The 13,823-nt window shown below is 44.8% G+C and overlaps 7 protein-coding genes across 7 annotated transcripts; 6 read left to right on the plus strand and 1 right to left on the minus strand.

The window, feature by feature from the left end:
* Positions 1 to 214: 214 nt before the first annotated feature.
* UBP13 (ubiquitin-specific protease) lies at positions 215 to 2,464 on the plus strand (the record flags this gene model as incomplete). The annotated part of the gene is made up of 1 exon (XM_018858085.1): positions 215 to 2,464. One exon carries the CDS (start codon positions 215 to 217, stop codon positions 2,462 to 2,464), a length of 2,250 nt encoding a protein of 749 aa, XP_018709812.1.
* A 168-nt stretch (positions 2,465 to 2,632) lies between these two features.
* Positions 2,633 to 3,196, plus strand: MXR1 (peptide-methionine-S-sulfoxide reductase; the record flags this gene model as incomplete). Its single annotated transcript, XM_018858084.1, has 1 exon — positions 2,633 to 3,196. The coding sequence occupies one exon, from the start codon at positions 2,633 to 2,635 to the stop codon at positions 3,194 to 3,196; it is 564 nt and encodes a 187-aa protein (XP_018709813.1).
* Positions 3,197 to 3,602: 406 nt separating this feature from the next.
* On the plus strand, positions 3,603 to 4,682 carry RFC5 (replication factor C subunit 5; the record flags this gene model as incomplete). Its single annotated transcript, XM_018854393.1, has 1 exon — positions 3,603 to 4,682. One exon carries the CDS (start codon positions 3,603 to 3,605, stop codon positions 4,680 to 4,682), a length of 1,080 nt encoding a protein of 359 aa, XP_018709814.1.
* A 182-nt stretch (positions 4,683 to 4,864) lies between these two features.
* Positions 4,865 to 5,690, minus strand: METBIDRAFT_221150 (uncharacterized protein). Its single transcript, XM_018855142.1, has one exon. It carries the CDS (start codon positions 5,575 to 5,577, stop codon positions 5,047 to 5,049), a length of 531 nt encoding a protein of 176 aa, XP_018709815.1. The 5' UTR covers positions 5,578 to 5,690; the 3' UTR covers positions 4,865 to 5,046.
* Positions 5,691 to 6,906: 1,216 nt separating this feature from the next.
* CPP1 (tyrosine/serine/threonine protein phosphatase) lies at positions 6,907 to 8,040 on the plus strand (the record flags this gene model as incomplete). The annotated part of the gene is made up of 2 exons (XM_018854487.1): positions 6,907 to 7,202; positions 7,476 to 8,040. Coding segments are annotated over 2 exons (861 nt in total), but the record flags the coding sequence as incomplete, so codon positions are not given.
* A 479-nt stretch (positions 8,041 to 8,519) lies between these two features.
* METBIDRAFT_79815 (uncharacterized protein) lies at positions 8,520 to 12,515 on the plus strand (the record flags this gene model as incomplete). The annotated part of the gene is made up of 3 exons (XM_018859130.1): positions 8,520 to 10,109; positions 10,140 to 11,198; positions 11,445 to 12,515. The coding sequence occupies 3 exons, from the start codon at positions 8,520 to 8,522 to the stop codon at positions 12,513 to 12,515; spliced, it is 3,720 nt and encodes a 1,239-aa protein (XP_018709817.1).
* A 180-nt stretch (positions 12,516 to 12,695) lies between these two features.
* METBIDRAFT_13586 (uncharacterized protein) lies at positions 12,696 to 13,424 on the plus strand (the record flags this gene model as incomplete). The annotated part of the gene is made up of 2 exons (XM_018854394.1): positions 12,696 to 12,712; positions 12,767 to 13,424. 2 exons carry the CDS (start codon positions 12,696 to 12,698, stop codon positions 13,422 to 13,424), a joined length of 675 nt encoding a protein of 224 aa, XP_018709818.1.
* Between the last annotated feature and the right edge of the window lie 399 nt (positions 13,425 to 13,823).

A 13,823-nucleotide genomic window follows, 5' to 3' on the forward strand; every position in this document is an offset into this window, starting at 1 on the left:
AAAAAAAAAAAAAAAATGGACGACTCTAATAATCTTTTAAAAACTTTGTACTGATGTCAAGCCCACGCGTCGCCTGTCTGTATTCAGACGTCTGCGTCTCGCGTAGGTATCCGCGAACCTCACCATGCATTATCTCCTCGCCCAAACTTCAGCTCAAATTCTCAATCAACCTTTCATTACATCGCCGGTTTCCTTTCGCAACTCTTCTCTCGCCATGGTTTCGGTTGATTCCACCTCTAAACTCGAGCATGGTGATGGCGGCACCAAGTTATTTGGTATGGAAAACTTTGGAAATACTTGTTACTGCAACTCGATCCTCCAATGCCTCTACTACACAACGAAGTTCCGCCAACATGTCTTATCCCACAATATCACTCCGCATAAACGGCGACTCGAAATGCCTGGAGCCGCTCCTCATTCTTACACGACCAAATACGAGCAACTCCTTGCCAAGAAATTAAAGGAAAAAGGCAAGCCCAACCTGTCGCCACTGGAGACGTCTTTGCCATTAGGAAGTACGCCACCGCTGCGGCCTTCAATAAGAAACTCAATCTTCGGGAAATTCAGCTCTCAAAATACTCAAAATTTGAATGCCGAGGAGACTCCAGTCTCTCCAGTTTATAACACCAAAACGTACATCCAAGAAGCTGGAAGTTGCGAGGCGCTCTCTACAGAACAGAGGTTAATTGTTCGGAAAACCCCAGACTTTCACATGCTCAAAATCCTCATCACCAGGCCTTCGCCAAGCACAGGGACCGAAATCAGAAACGATCTGTCGGTATCTTCGTCGCTTACTCTGGACCTGGGCAATGTTTCCAGTAGCACGTCTGCTTCTATCGAGCCAGCGCCAATATCTTCCACGTCTGGCTTTGTTGTCGTTGGAATACCAAATCCAGAGCAAGGTCTTCCAGCACCGATCAATCCGTTTAGTCCGAACCCATCCGCGGACCATCGGAAGAGATCCGCGCTTATTAACGGGCCGATTCTAAACGTCGACCATCCTCTCCTGGCACTCTCACAATCTGACGAAAAGTGTCTTCTTTATTCTTTGAGCGACATTTTCGGGGCCATGGCCGAGAATCATTCCCAGATCGGTGTTGTTTCGCCTCTGTATTTCATAAAGAAATTAAAGGAGAAAAACTTTTTATTTCGACAAGCGAATATGCACCACGACGCTCACGAGTTTTGTAACTATTTGATAAATGAAACTATCGAAACCCTTAACCTGGAATTGGGAACAGAGAAGAACTGGTGCACACAGTTATTCCAGGGCACAATCACGAACGAGACCAAATGTTTATCATGCGAAACGGTGACATCGAAGGATGAAAGTTTTTTGGATTTGTCCATAGACATTCCGCCCGGGGATAGCGCCTACTCTTTGAATTTCTCGCTCAATAACTTCTCCAAACTGGAAACTTTAAACCATCAAAACAAATTCTACTGCAATGCTTGTCTGTCCCTTCAAGAAGCCGTGAAGACGATTAAGTTAAAGAAAACTCCAGAGGTTCTAGTCATCAACTTTAAAAGATTTAAGTACGATGACAAGTTGGACCGAATGGTGAAATTATTCGATTCGATTCTGTATCCTCTAAACTTGCGTCTCTTCAACACCACCTTGAGCGCAAATTCCACTGCTGAAACTCTGACTGATGAAAAACCTTCGGCAGCAACTCCAAATAATGATTTTTCTCTCTACGGTCTTTATGCATTGGTAGTTCATATAGGTGGTGGCCCCATGCATGGACATTACGTTGCGCTTTGCAAGTGTCAAGCTGGCCTTTGGTTCTTGTTTGATGATGAAACAGTTGAATTGGTTGATGATGCATATGTTCTCCAATTCTTCGGGGATGGGCCAGGGCTAGCCAGCGCATATATGCTTTTCTACGAAATTCAGGAAACAAAAGTGGTTGAAGATAGCCTTGACTTTGGAATCAATTTGAACAACGTCTACGACGGAGGAGATTACTCATTAGCTAAGCTGACCAATGTGGCGGTAGCAACAAACGAGAAGGAAGAAGAATGTACAGACGACCTCTTTGAATCAGATGAAGTGAGGCCTTTTCTCCCAACCGAGGGAAAAATCATAGAGAACGCCGAAGACAATAGTGTGGGCCGCACAAGTTCCCTCTTGAAGAAAACTTTTATGTTGGATTCAAGAGATGTTGAGAAGAGCAAAGATTTAAATACGCCCTCATCTGGTCCGAAGTTTGGCAAGCTTTCCGAATATTCTTTGGATGCTCAACGTCCGGCAATGAAGGGTGAGAAGAAGTCGTGGGTGGGCGGTCTCAAACGCAGAGAGCTGAAACCTGAGATCAGTCCCAAGGAAAGGACGGGATCTACGAGCAGCATCAATACTACGTCAAGCACCAACCCAGACGTGAGTTATACGGAAGAATCAAGTGTTGAGAAAGTTAAGCGGAGAGGAAGCATTTTTTCATTTAAAAGAAAGAATAAGTCTTGAGTCCGCAAGGTTGTACTTCTCCGTCAAGACATGCATGCCCCCTCTGTCGCGCCGTGCAAGACCTGTCCGCGACAACTAGCGAACGTTATATCACGTGACTGAATGACGAGCCCCATCACCATGAAGGCGGTGGCGATTGCGTTTCCCATACGTTTGCTCTTCATTACAATGTCCAATATCACACTTGTCTCGCCAACTTTAAAATCAACCCCCACAGCTAAGATCGTTACCTTAGCCGCAGGATGCTTTTGGGGAGTTGAAAGAGTGATGGGCAAGTACTTCAAGGATAAGGGATTGATTGACGCCAAGGTCGGCTATGCCAACGGTCTGCCCTCTATCAGTGATGTCTCGTACAAAAAAGTGTGCAGCGGCGCCACTGGGTTTGCTGAGAGTTTGCAACTCTCGTACGACCCAAGCCAATTGTCGTTGAAAGAAATCTTGGACATATTCTTCCGGATTCATGACCCAACAACATTCAATGCGCAGGGTCCAGACCAAGGCACCCAGTACAGAAGTGCCATCTTCGTTCACGATCAAGATGATTTATCGGTCGCGCAGGAAATCAAAGCTCATTTCCAAAAGGAGTGGTATCCAAATCACAAAATCGCTACTGAGATTGATCTTATCAAGAATTGGTACGACGCCGAAGACTACCATCAAAAGTACTTGGATCAAAACCCTGGTGGATATGAATGTCCGACACACTTTTTGAGAACGAAGCCAAAAGCATAGATTAAAGAGAGTTCCGACAATGCTTAGAGCCCCAATCTGCGTGATGGCATCATAATCGCGTTTGGCTAGTTATAGTGTTGTGAATACGAAGCCTGGTGCGGGCAATTTTTCAACAAGCTTGAGCGACTCAGAGACGCTTCAGATATCAGAACATTCCATATTTTTTTCCGGTTCTAATCAAATAAACGATAATGATACGAATTTTATATAAAACATTCCGAATTCGAAATTGACTTTTAAAATTATTTTTGTCGAACCTGTCCCACAATGGCTTATGTAACAAAGAGTATTACGAACACCAGATTAGGTCGCGCGCCACGTCTCTAAGACGAGCAAAAAAAACCATGCGAGTCGAAAGAACCAGAAAACATCACTCATACGTCACATTGAATAACGCCTATCAAAAATGTCTTTATGGGTTGATAAATATAGGCCCAGATCTCTAGATGCACTCACGTTTCATGACAATGTCACCAGCTCGCTTCGGGCCTTGGCATCTACAGGTGATTTCCCACATTTGCTCGTGTATGGACCAAACGGAGCCGGGAAGAAAACTCGTATTTACAGCACATTGAACGAATTATTTGGTGCTCAGGTAGAAAAATTGAAGATCGACGTCAAGACTTTCACCACCTCTTCGAATAGAAAACTCGAATTCAATGTGCTCAGTTCACCGTACCACTTGGAAATCACGCCCTCGGACATGGGTAATAATGACCGCGTGGTAATCCAAGATTTGTTGAAGGACGTAGCGTCCACCGAGCAGGTTGATTTCTCAAATCAGGCAAAGTCTGCATCCAAGCACAGATTCAAAGTCGTGGTTATCAACGAGGCTGAGTCTTTGAGTAGAGATGCCCAGGCCGCTTTGAGAAGAACAATGGAAAAGTACTCATCAAACATCCGTTTGATATTGGTCTGCAATACCATCTCAAACATTATAGCACCTATAAAATCGAGAACGTTGCTCGTTAGGATTCCTGCGCCCACGCTGACAGAAATTGCCGATGTGTTGCGAATCGTTGTGCTGAAAGAATCCGTAAAGCTCTCTACAAGCCATGAAGGAGCTCAAAACACATTCTTTGAAACAATTGCAGGAGCTGCAGATCGTAACTTGAGAAGGGCTCTTTTGAGTTTTGAGACTATTTGCATGCAATCAGAAACCGTGGACGTGCAAAATGTTAACGCCGCTTTTATTGTTTTAGACTGGGAGCAGATCATCAAAAACATTGCCGTCTCCATGCGGAGAGACAAGTCTGTGGCGAACTTAGCAAAACTCAGAGTCACATTCTATGAGCTTTTATCCCATTGTATCCCTCCGAGACTCATCTTGAAGACATTAGCATTGCACTTGGTGCAAATGGAGCAGGCTCGGACACCTGAAATCGTGGCATGTGCTGCTGTATTTGACGAAAGATTGAGCTTGGGGCTGAAAGCGATTTTTCACTTGGAGGGATTTGCTGCGAAAGCAATGGTTGCAATGTCTTAGTCGATTCAGTTGATATGGACGAAACAACAAGAATATTTGACAATTCATGAGACGGACAATGATCGAATTCTGACCACTCGCACTTATTATTCAAACCTTGAACTGGGTACTATCGGGGCAATTGTAACATTGTTTCAAACATAGGTCAAAAGAAACTCCGCCGATGAAGAGCATGAAAAATCGAGTGGTGCCAAATAATTTCAGTCCCGTCAGATGCCAAACGCAAATTAGCAAAAGGCCATACTTTGAGAAGAAAGTTATCTAAGTGGTTTATTGAATTAAACCCATAAATTACCATATCATTGCTTCATGAGAAGTACTGACTGCGAAGCACGTCAACGTTGAGAAGCGTTCTCTCGAAGCTCTAGCGCTGTACTTTATTATCACCAAACTTCGTCATCTCATCATGGGTATCACCCCTCGAATTCCCCTCAATTTCATCATACGATGGAGGAAGAGGCTCGCCCTCCTCTTCTCTAGCAATGACATCTTTTCCGCGATCTGAGAAATGGGCCTCGGCTGGATCATTCTCCTCGGATGAAGTAGTATCTTCGGCTCCTGGCTGCTGGATGTCGCCGCTTTGGTGGCTTGTGTCAAGGCGATTGTCTGCCTGTGTTTCTATGTCCCCTACTCTCAAATACCCATCACGGCCAGCCTCGACCCGGGCTGTTGGAAATATCAGAAGCACAAATATCACCGAGTAGAACACTCCAATTACAAAGAAAAAAATGGTGAGGAGACAGCAAATGATAAATTCTTTAGTGTTTAAAGAGTAGTTCGGCCCGCTCAAAAGATAAATAGGTAAAGGCGGAACAAAAAGCGCAAGCAACACCAACAATACTCTTTGGATGCTCGAGGGCAAATCCGACTCAAGAAACTCTGGAGAAATATTCATCGTTTATAGAGACTCGACAAGATGGCTCTCAAATGCTTAGGGAACAAATATATTCTAACCAGAATCAGCTACAGAGACAGGGGCGCAATGCTCACGTGAGGAGTCGCATGTTTTATTAGCACAACGATCAGCCATCTTCGCGAAACAGATACCGGCTAAATTGGGTGCGTCTAATATTGATGAGACATGCAGAGATTAACTCTTCATTGATCGCCGGCAGTACGAAATGTACACGAGGAGAAACAGGGGTATGAAAGTCTCCACCCGGCAATCCCTGCAAACCAGAGGTCCTACATCTCGAATGTCCAGACATCACAGAAGAGGCAATAAGCCCAAACTGTCAAACATCCAAATTACGAGCCCAGTTTTCGTTAATGACCCGCGTCCTCCATCAGGTAGAGCCGTCTATATTTTGACAATGCTGGCGTTTCATGGCCACTTCGAAACAACAAAGGCATTGTATACCTCCAAAAACTGTAGCTGGACAAAAATAAATCAGAAGACATGTAAGACTAAAACATCACGAATATCAGGACAGGGCCGAGCCCCATGGACTGCGCAAAAAAAAAAAAAAAGAAGACGAGAAAGAATGCTCTCATGATCTAATAATAAATGCCAGCGGCCCGGATTCGGTGGGAAAGTAGAGTCTCCGCGCGTTCGCTTATTCTTTTCCGCTCGCGCCCAGTGTTCTCTGCAAGTCCCAATTTCGAGATCCAAATTTAGTGCCGGTTTTTGCTGGTTTCAGAATGCTAAAACCCCAGTGGAATGCTTCCATCCCCGAACCACAAAATAAGCCCGAAACCTCGGTATTGTGTATAAGCCGCTACTAGTGTAGTTTTCCCGCTAGTAGGAGTAAAGGCCAGAGAGATTGCAAATTCCAGGAAGAAACAGCGACGCTTTTCTTAGCGTGTTTCGCACCTTCCCTTCTCACTGCGTGTCGTTTCAGCCTACAGCCTCACCTAACAATCTGAAACCCGGATTGGAGTTTCTCATGCGCCCTCTCGGTATCTTTGCACCAGAACAAACACCTAAACATTTCTTTGTCAGAAACCCAAATTCCACATCATCTCCCTCGGCGGATTATACACTTTGACCCAGCTCAACATACCCCGAGAACACCTGATCCAAGCACGGAATTCTTCTGCAAACAGTTCCGAAACACTGTGGTGGTCCGAGAAAATTCCTGGTTTTTAAATGCCTCTTATAGCACCACTCATGGACCATAAATCATATAATCATGCTGTTCATTCGGCCGCCAAATCCCCGGTTGGCTTTGAGCCTCCCTCCGCGAGTCGCTGGGGCTTGCCCTCGGGGTCCTCGACTCCATCGTCTTCCTCTGGTTCTATGAACTATTCCCCCAGACATTCTTGCAAACCCAGTTCGCTTCTGAGCTCAAGGAACATCAACATCCAACGCCTTCTGCTAGATACAAACACAGTGCAACCATCTTCGGTCCTGCTGCCGCCAAAAAAAGGCAAGCCGTTGGCTATTTTTATTCCGTCTGGCACGAGTCCCACAATGCTGCCGCACAATTCTATAAAGACTCCAGTACAAGAGCATTTGCCCACCAGATATTCTCCTAACCCGCTGCTGGCCTCCGCTTACGCGATGCCTCAATATCCTGGGTCGACCGATGTGAATGACGAGGTGCTTCTCGACCCAATCGTGGGTGTGAATGAAACAACCACCAAACTACGAAGCCCTATAAATGCCAGTTCTGGCTCTCCCGAGGGGTTCCGCGAGCAAACACCTAGCATTTCCCTGATAGTATGTCTGGATAATACCACAACAGACAACTTGATAGCACACGATACTCCCTGCGGCGCAGGTGCAATTGACCGGAACCTACTTTACGACGAGCCTCGTATCGGATCCAGCCTCATAAACACTCTGGGAAGTGAAACACCAGAAACCCTCATGATGCCTGAAGAGCTACAAGAGGTTGGGCTAACTTCCGCCTATCCCCAAGGCCCGGCAAACGTTTTGAACTCCGTTTTGTATCTATACTCAGACCCCAAAACGTCTGGTTCTCCGATCGATATCAACGACTTCGATCTAGTAGTCAATGTCGCAAGAGAATGCGACGATCTCAGCGCAGACTTTGACGATCGGAGCGGCACGAGAAAGTACTTGAGAGTCCCCTGGTCCCACACCTCTGCTATCCTGAAGGAGTTGCCCACAATAACACAGGAAATCGCGGCTATGGACAAGCCCGGAAAAAAAATACTAGTCCACTGCCAATGCGGCGTGCTGCGATCTGCCTGTGTGGTGGTGGCGTACTTCATGGTCAAATTCAAAATCTCTGTGAATGAGGCTTACGAGCTCTTGAAGTCGGGCACGGAGAGCGACACAGAAACGTGCTCCCAGAAAATCAGAGCAGAAGGTAACTTTGTGAAAGGTTGTGAGCGCATATGTCCCAACATGAGTCTCATTTTTGAGTTGATGGATTTTGGAGATAAGCTACAGAAAGACTTTTAGAAATACAGTACTTTAACCACATGTTCCTACATGAACTGACTGCAAAGATTCCTCGGCCTGGTGTATCTAATCAACTTATCTATCTCCTGTGAATCAATGAAGATCGTGGTAATCGTATCGTGTTGCACTTGCAAATCAATATTTCTGGCAATTAAGACCAAGTGCAGCACGTGAAATAAGGGAGCAATGTATGCACGTTCTTCTGTGCCCCCAAGATTTTGGTTTCCTATGCCTTTTGTCTAGCAGCAGAAAAACTGTACTCGAAGATCAACGTGTTAATTCTGTCTTCATTACGAAGATATATTTCTCACATAAACTAATGGCCTATATGTACGCTTGGCCAGCACTTCCGCACTCTAAGTACTCAAAAAAATATGAGGATACGAAAAAATCACACCCGAGGAAAAACAACACTCTCGCTACACGTGTCTCTTCCGAAGGTTTCTACAAATATCACCCATCTAATGTCTTATGGCAGTCACTACGGTGGCGGCTCCAATGATAGGACAAATCCCGTAAACAGCAGAGACCGAGATAGGGAGAACAACCGACCGGGTCGCTCAGATTGGCCTGAGAGAGACAGAACCGAGAGAAACGAGGGAAATGACCGTAACGACCGTGGCTTCAACAATCGGCATCACAATCTGCAAAAACGCTATGGTTCACAACTGTCAACTTATGGCGACCTGACGTCTGGCTCTACATACAGACGTCCAGAGGGAGGCCGGGATTTCTATGGGTACAGAAGCGGGTACAATCGCACAGATGTAGCCGAGAGAAACCAAGGCAACTCTAACAACGGATCATCGAACTCCAGGCGGCGCGACCGTAATTCTCAATACGATCTGTATCAGGGAAGCAGGTACAGGCCGGGTTCCAGCAAGCCAAAAGGACCTGGACAAAGTCAGGAGTCCGTCAGATCGACCGGTGTGAGCAGTTCCAGAAATGAGCCGCGCCGAGAAGGCCGTTTCGATGAAGCGTCTTCGAAAGATCTTCTAGACGACAGACGACTCCAGAACCGCAAACAGGACTGGGACTCCTCCATGTCTCAGAGATCAAAACAACTACAGCCTCGCTTGCCAAATTCTTCCCGTGATCATCAAAAGGCTGGTTCCAAAAGCCATGGACCAGCTAAAGTGCGCGTGGCCCTTGATTCTGGGGCTGATCATCGTGAACCCATAAACTTTCTTTCTAATGTAGAAGGAGACGAAGTGATATCCACTCGCCATGAGCTCAAAAAGGCAAATACACACACCGAGAAACCCCTGCTGAAATTACAGTCTTCACCTCGTGCTTTGGTATCGGTGACAAATCAAGTTAGTGTTGGGGGAATTCCGGAGGCTGCATTTCCTGATCAAGTAGATGCCAACACTCCTCACACCCTGCATGAGTCACTGTCATTTCTGGATATCCCATTCACATCCGCTCCCCAGGATACTGCCGATCATCTGCGACGCTCTGAAGATTTGGTGAGCATCGCAAGTGATGCCGTTCACAAGAAAGATAGTTTACTACGAATGTTTGATGATGACGATGATGATACTCCAGGTGTAAACAAAGCCTCGAACATGGGGCTTGCAGAAACAAAAGGTGAAAATCTTGATCGTTACAGAGAGGATGGTGTGCCAGGCTCGCCATCTTCAAACGGCTTTGATACATCTGTCCTTTCCCCTGTGGGTTCTACCGCATCAGATGATGCATTTGTGCAGACGCTCAACATCATTCCGGAAACCAAGTCTGCAAACCGTAACAATATTGTCGATGAGCCTCTGGATCTCTCCGAAACAGAGACTGTCATTGACGGTAAATTGCCAGACATGTCAGCCTCAAGGCTGTTTCTTCGCAAGAAAGGCCGCGATACCCTTCGCGGACGAGCAAAAAGACGAAACGTTATTTATTCTGAGGATGAAGAGATCATGTCAGAAGGCGAGGGTGACCCTCCTCAAGATCTTGAGTCCTTGGCGCAAAGAGATAAATCCCATTTCTCAAGCGATCCGATAGAGACGAACTCATTCCCTGAAGGACCCTCCCCTCAAGAGAACCAAATTCGTCCAGTTAGTGGGTTGGGTGTCTCAGTACAAGAGTCAAATCACAGGCATGATGAGAGTAGCTCCATCACGCAAAAAGAACATTCGCCTACGCACAAATCGAATCATAAATCCGCTTACAAGATCAAAAGAGACTCCACAGGGCGTTCTCAACTACAAAGAGCATGTAAAAAGGGAGACTTGCGGGAAGTCAAGGTCCTCATCAGTAAGGGTGCAAGTGCTAATGAAAGTGATTTTGGCGGGTTCACATGTCTACATGAAGCTTCATTGGCAGGACATACTGATATTGTTGAATATCTCATTGCTAATGGTGCAGATGTAAACAAGCAAGCGCTTGAAGCGGGCGATTTCGAGACACCTTTAATGGATGCTGCCGAGAATAAACACATAAGTACTGTGAAGACTCTTTTGAAGAACGGTGCAGATCCACACATTTGCAATAATGACGGCTATTCTACGATCACGAAGCTCTTTCGCCTCCAAGAAGATGACGATGAGTACGAAGATGTGATCAAAGTGATCAACGACTTTTCGCCTCCCAAAACCAACTCAGAATTAAGCAAAGTCACACATGCGCCTCGAGAAATTATTGATGACCCTTCAGAGAGCTATTTCAGCGACCTTGTGAGAAAAAATTCACAATCATTGGTTTACAAGTACGCCGCCCAAGGCAACAAGGAATCAGCAGCTGAAGATTTTGTGACACGCGGTTTATCCCTCCTGAGAATGCCTGATGTTTTAAATTTGGCAGCTCGAAATGGACATGTTGAATTGGTTGATATTTTGTTGGGGCTAAACCCAGGATCTTTCGATATCAATCAATTAAACAATATCGGAGTCAATGCTTTATTGGCCACAGTGGGTAGGGGCTTCTATGACGTTGTCAAATTCTTGTTGACGAAGGGTGCGGATCCGCAAATCAAAAGAGCTAAGGACGGTTTGAGTGCTTTGGAAATAGCAAAGCATTCTGTACAATATGACCCTAGAGAGGTCGTGATTTTGGAAGATTTCATGAACAGTCATGGCAAGCGTACTCAACCAATGGAGGAAATTCTGGAACCTCCTATGCAAAAAATGAATTCACACGAACCAAAAGTTAAAGATATTTCGAAACCCGAAACTGTCACTGGCGCGTGTACTGTGACTCAGGATGATCGAACGGATAAAGCGAGTATAGATGTTGCAGGAATGAGTTCTAAGAAACGCGATGAATCGCACAACGATGGGGGTATAGCTATCAATGATGGCGGTATTAAACCTATAAAAGCCAATGATGAGAATACCTCACAGAGTCATCATTTACATGTTGATGAGAAGGCGGTTAGTCTCAACTCTTCCAAGCGGAACATGTCATTCGATGATTTGAATCCAAACAAGAGAACGAAAAAAGCCTCATCTGAACTAGCGTTGAGCGAAGAGGTCTGTGGGGTGAAAACCGATCACTCTTCTAATGAATTTGTCACAAAGGCAAATGAGGATGAGGAGTTGGATATATCATTTGATTCTCGAGCCCGGTCTTCGCTGCCAATGGAGAATGTAAAACAAACGATTTCATCTTCCGTCTCTCATTCACCTAAATTTCAGGAAGAGCAAAGACTTCGAGCGGCAGAACAAGCTAAAATTTGGCAGCAAAAAGTGCAGGCCAAAAAAAGAGCTCGAAAGGAAATGTTTTTGTTGGCAGAAAAAGAAAAGGAGAAACGAAGGAGGGAGGAAGAGGAAAAGCGTCTCGAGCTTTTAAAAAAGCAGGAGATAGAACAGAGAGAACAGAGAAAATTAGAGCTAATTGAGGCCAAGAAAATTGCCGAAGCGCTTGAAAAGAAGAAGCAAATCATGGAGTACCACTACATGTTGCGAAAATATCCCATAGGACTTCAGGAAGCTGTTTTTGACGGAAATTTTGACAAAAAGTCCCGACTCAAATACACCCCCCTATATGTATTCTCTGTCGAAAATGACAGCTGGGTTATCGATATGCAAGTGGCATTGATACTTGCTGTATCTGTTCGGCAAGTTCACACCTTGCTTAAAGGAAACATCGGTCCCGAAATTGACGCTTCTTCGAAAGACAAACTTTGGTCAATTTTCTTCAGAATGATCGGAGTTGGTAATAATAACGTGATCGAAGAGAATGGTATGGAAAAATTTCGTTGTCTTCAATTGAGATTCGTCAGACTTGCTGATGTTGCTGATTGGATGAAACTGCAACATTCTGAAGCGTACAATATGTTGTGGGTTGAAAATCGCATCACTAATGTCGATTTAAGCAGCCTTGAACCTGCTCAAACTAGAGACCCAAGAAGATACTCAAACAGACGATCACATGGCGCCGATGTGGGATTCGTGCCACCTAGGTTTGCGCAACGTGGGGATGTTTTGAAGACTATACAAACCGCCAATGCGCCACTATGGTAAAGTTGCTATCCAATCTATATAAAGCTTAATGATTCACGACGATATGACACGAAATTGGTCCCTGTAATGTGAATGAGCCCTATATAACATGAGACTTGTGCGAACCATGGTGAGAAAAAAGAATTCCTTCAAGAATACTTCTCGACCATTCCAGAGCATCACGATTACCACACACACATAATGGGCGAATTCAAAATGTACGTTCACGGTCTTCTATCTTCTTTCTCGAATCTTTATTACTAATGCTGAAGAATATCCCGATCTGCGCTTTACCAATCTGAGGATGAGCAAAGCTCCAGCGAAGAGGAACAGATTTACGCTCCTGATCTCGAGTTCATTGAGGTGAATATTGACAACCCTGAGTCCACGGAAGACTTGGATCTAGATTCCAATACCCAGAATCAATGTGAAGAAGAATTTGCATTTCCACTTTTTGCTGGGGCAAGCACTTCGCAAGATGAGGTGATGAGAGTATCTTTGAAAGAAGACGAGGAAGAAGTCATTATAAATGAGCGGCCCGAGACATACTATAGAGCGATAAACTCCGAGGAAAAGTGCCGAGAATTCGAAACTGCTGCTATCTCATTCGCGGATATTTGGCTGGAAGCGAAATCCATTATTATCGATACACATCCATGGAGAGTCATGAACCTAAATGAGCACAACAAGAAATTTGAAGATGAGCAGAAACGCAAGAGGCATAGAAGAGAAGGTAAAAGAAAGAGAAACAATAAAATAATATGCCGGGAGCGTAGAAAAGAAAGAGAACAGAAGATCAAACGTCTTGAGAGAGAGGAAAAGAAACAACGATTTAGAGTAAGAGGTCAAGGTTGGAAGGCCGGCAAGGATAAATTCAAGCTGAAAAAGCTTTCGAACAGTGTATCAAAACCAAAGTACCGCACTGAATAAAATTAGCTTCTTCAGTCATGAATAGATATGATATTTGAGAAATGATCGGATACATTCGGACTCATCCAATAACTTCAATCAGAGACACAAACTTTTAGGTTTCTACTTTCTAATGTTGGCTAGATGATGCTTCAAGATCACCCATCATTATCGATATGTGGGTGAGGCGCAAGTATAGTGTGGAAATTATATGAGTTGGGTCATACTCAAGCCCTTCCATCGAAGAAGGTCTGTGAATTGATGATTATGGATAAGATACCGGAATATGTCGCGAACAAAACCTTGCTTTGAATGGAGACTGTACTAGAATGAAATTTTGATTATGCAGAGCCTGGAATGTGATCTCTTGAATAAGCTGACCACACCTAAGTTCCGTTCAGAGAAAAAAAAAAAAAAACA

Source organism: Metschnikowia bicuspidata, assembly GCF_001664035.1.
Source record: "Metschnikowia bicuspidata var. bicuspidata NRRL YB-4993 chromosome Unknown METBIscaffold_7, whole genome shotgun sequence".
Classification (NCBI taxonomy): Eukaryota; Fungi; Ascomycota; class Pichiomycetes; order Serinales; family Metschnikowiaceae; genus Metschnikowia; species Metschnikowia bicuspidata.

Coding starts and splice junctions, on each gene's coding strand:
- METBIDRAFT_221150 (XM_018855142.1), bottom strand. CDS start 5,577: ATGAATATTTCTCCAGAGTTTCTTGAGTCGGATTTGCCCTCGAGCATC.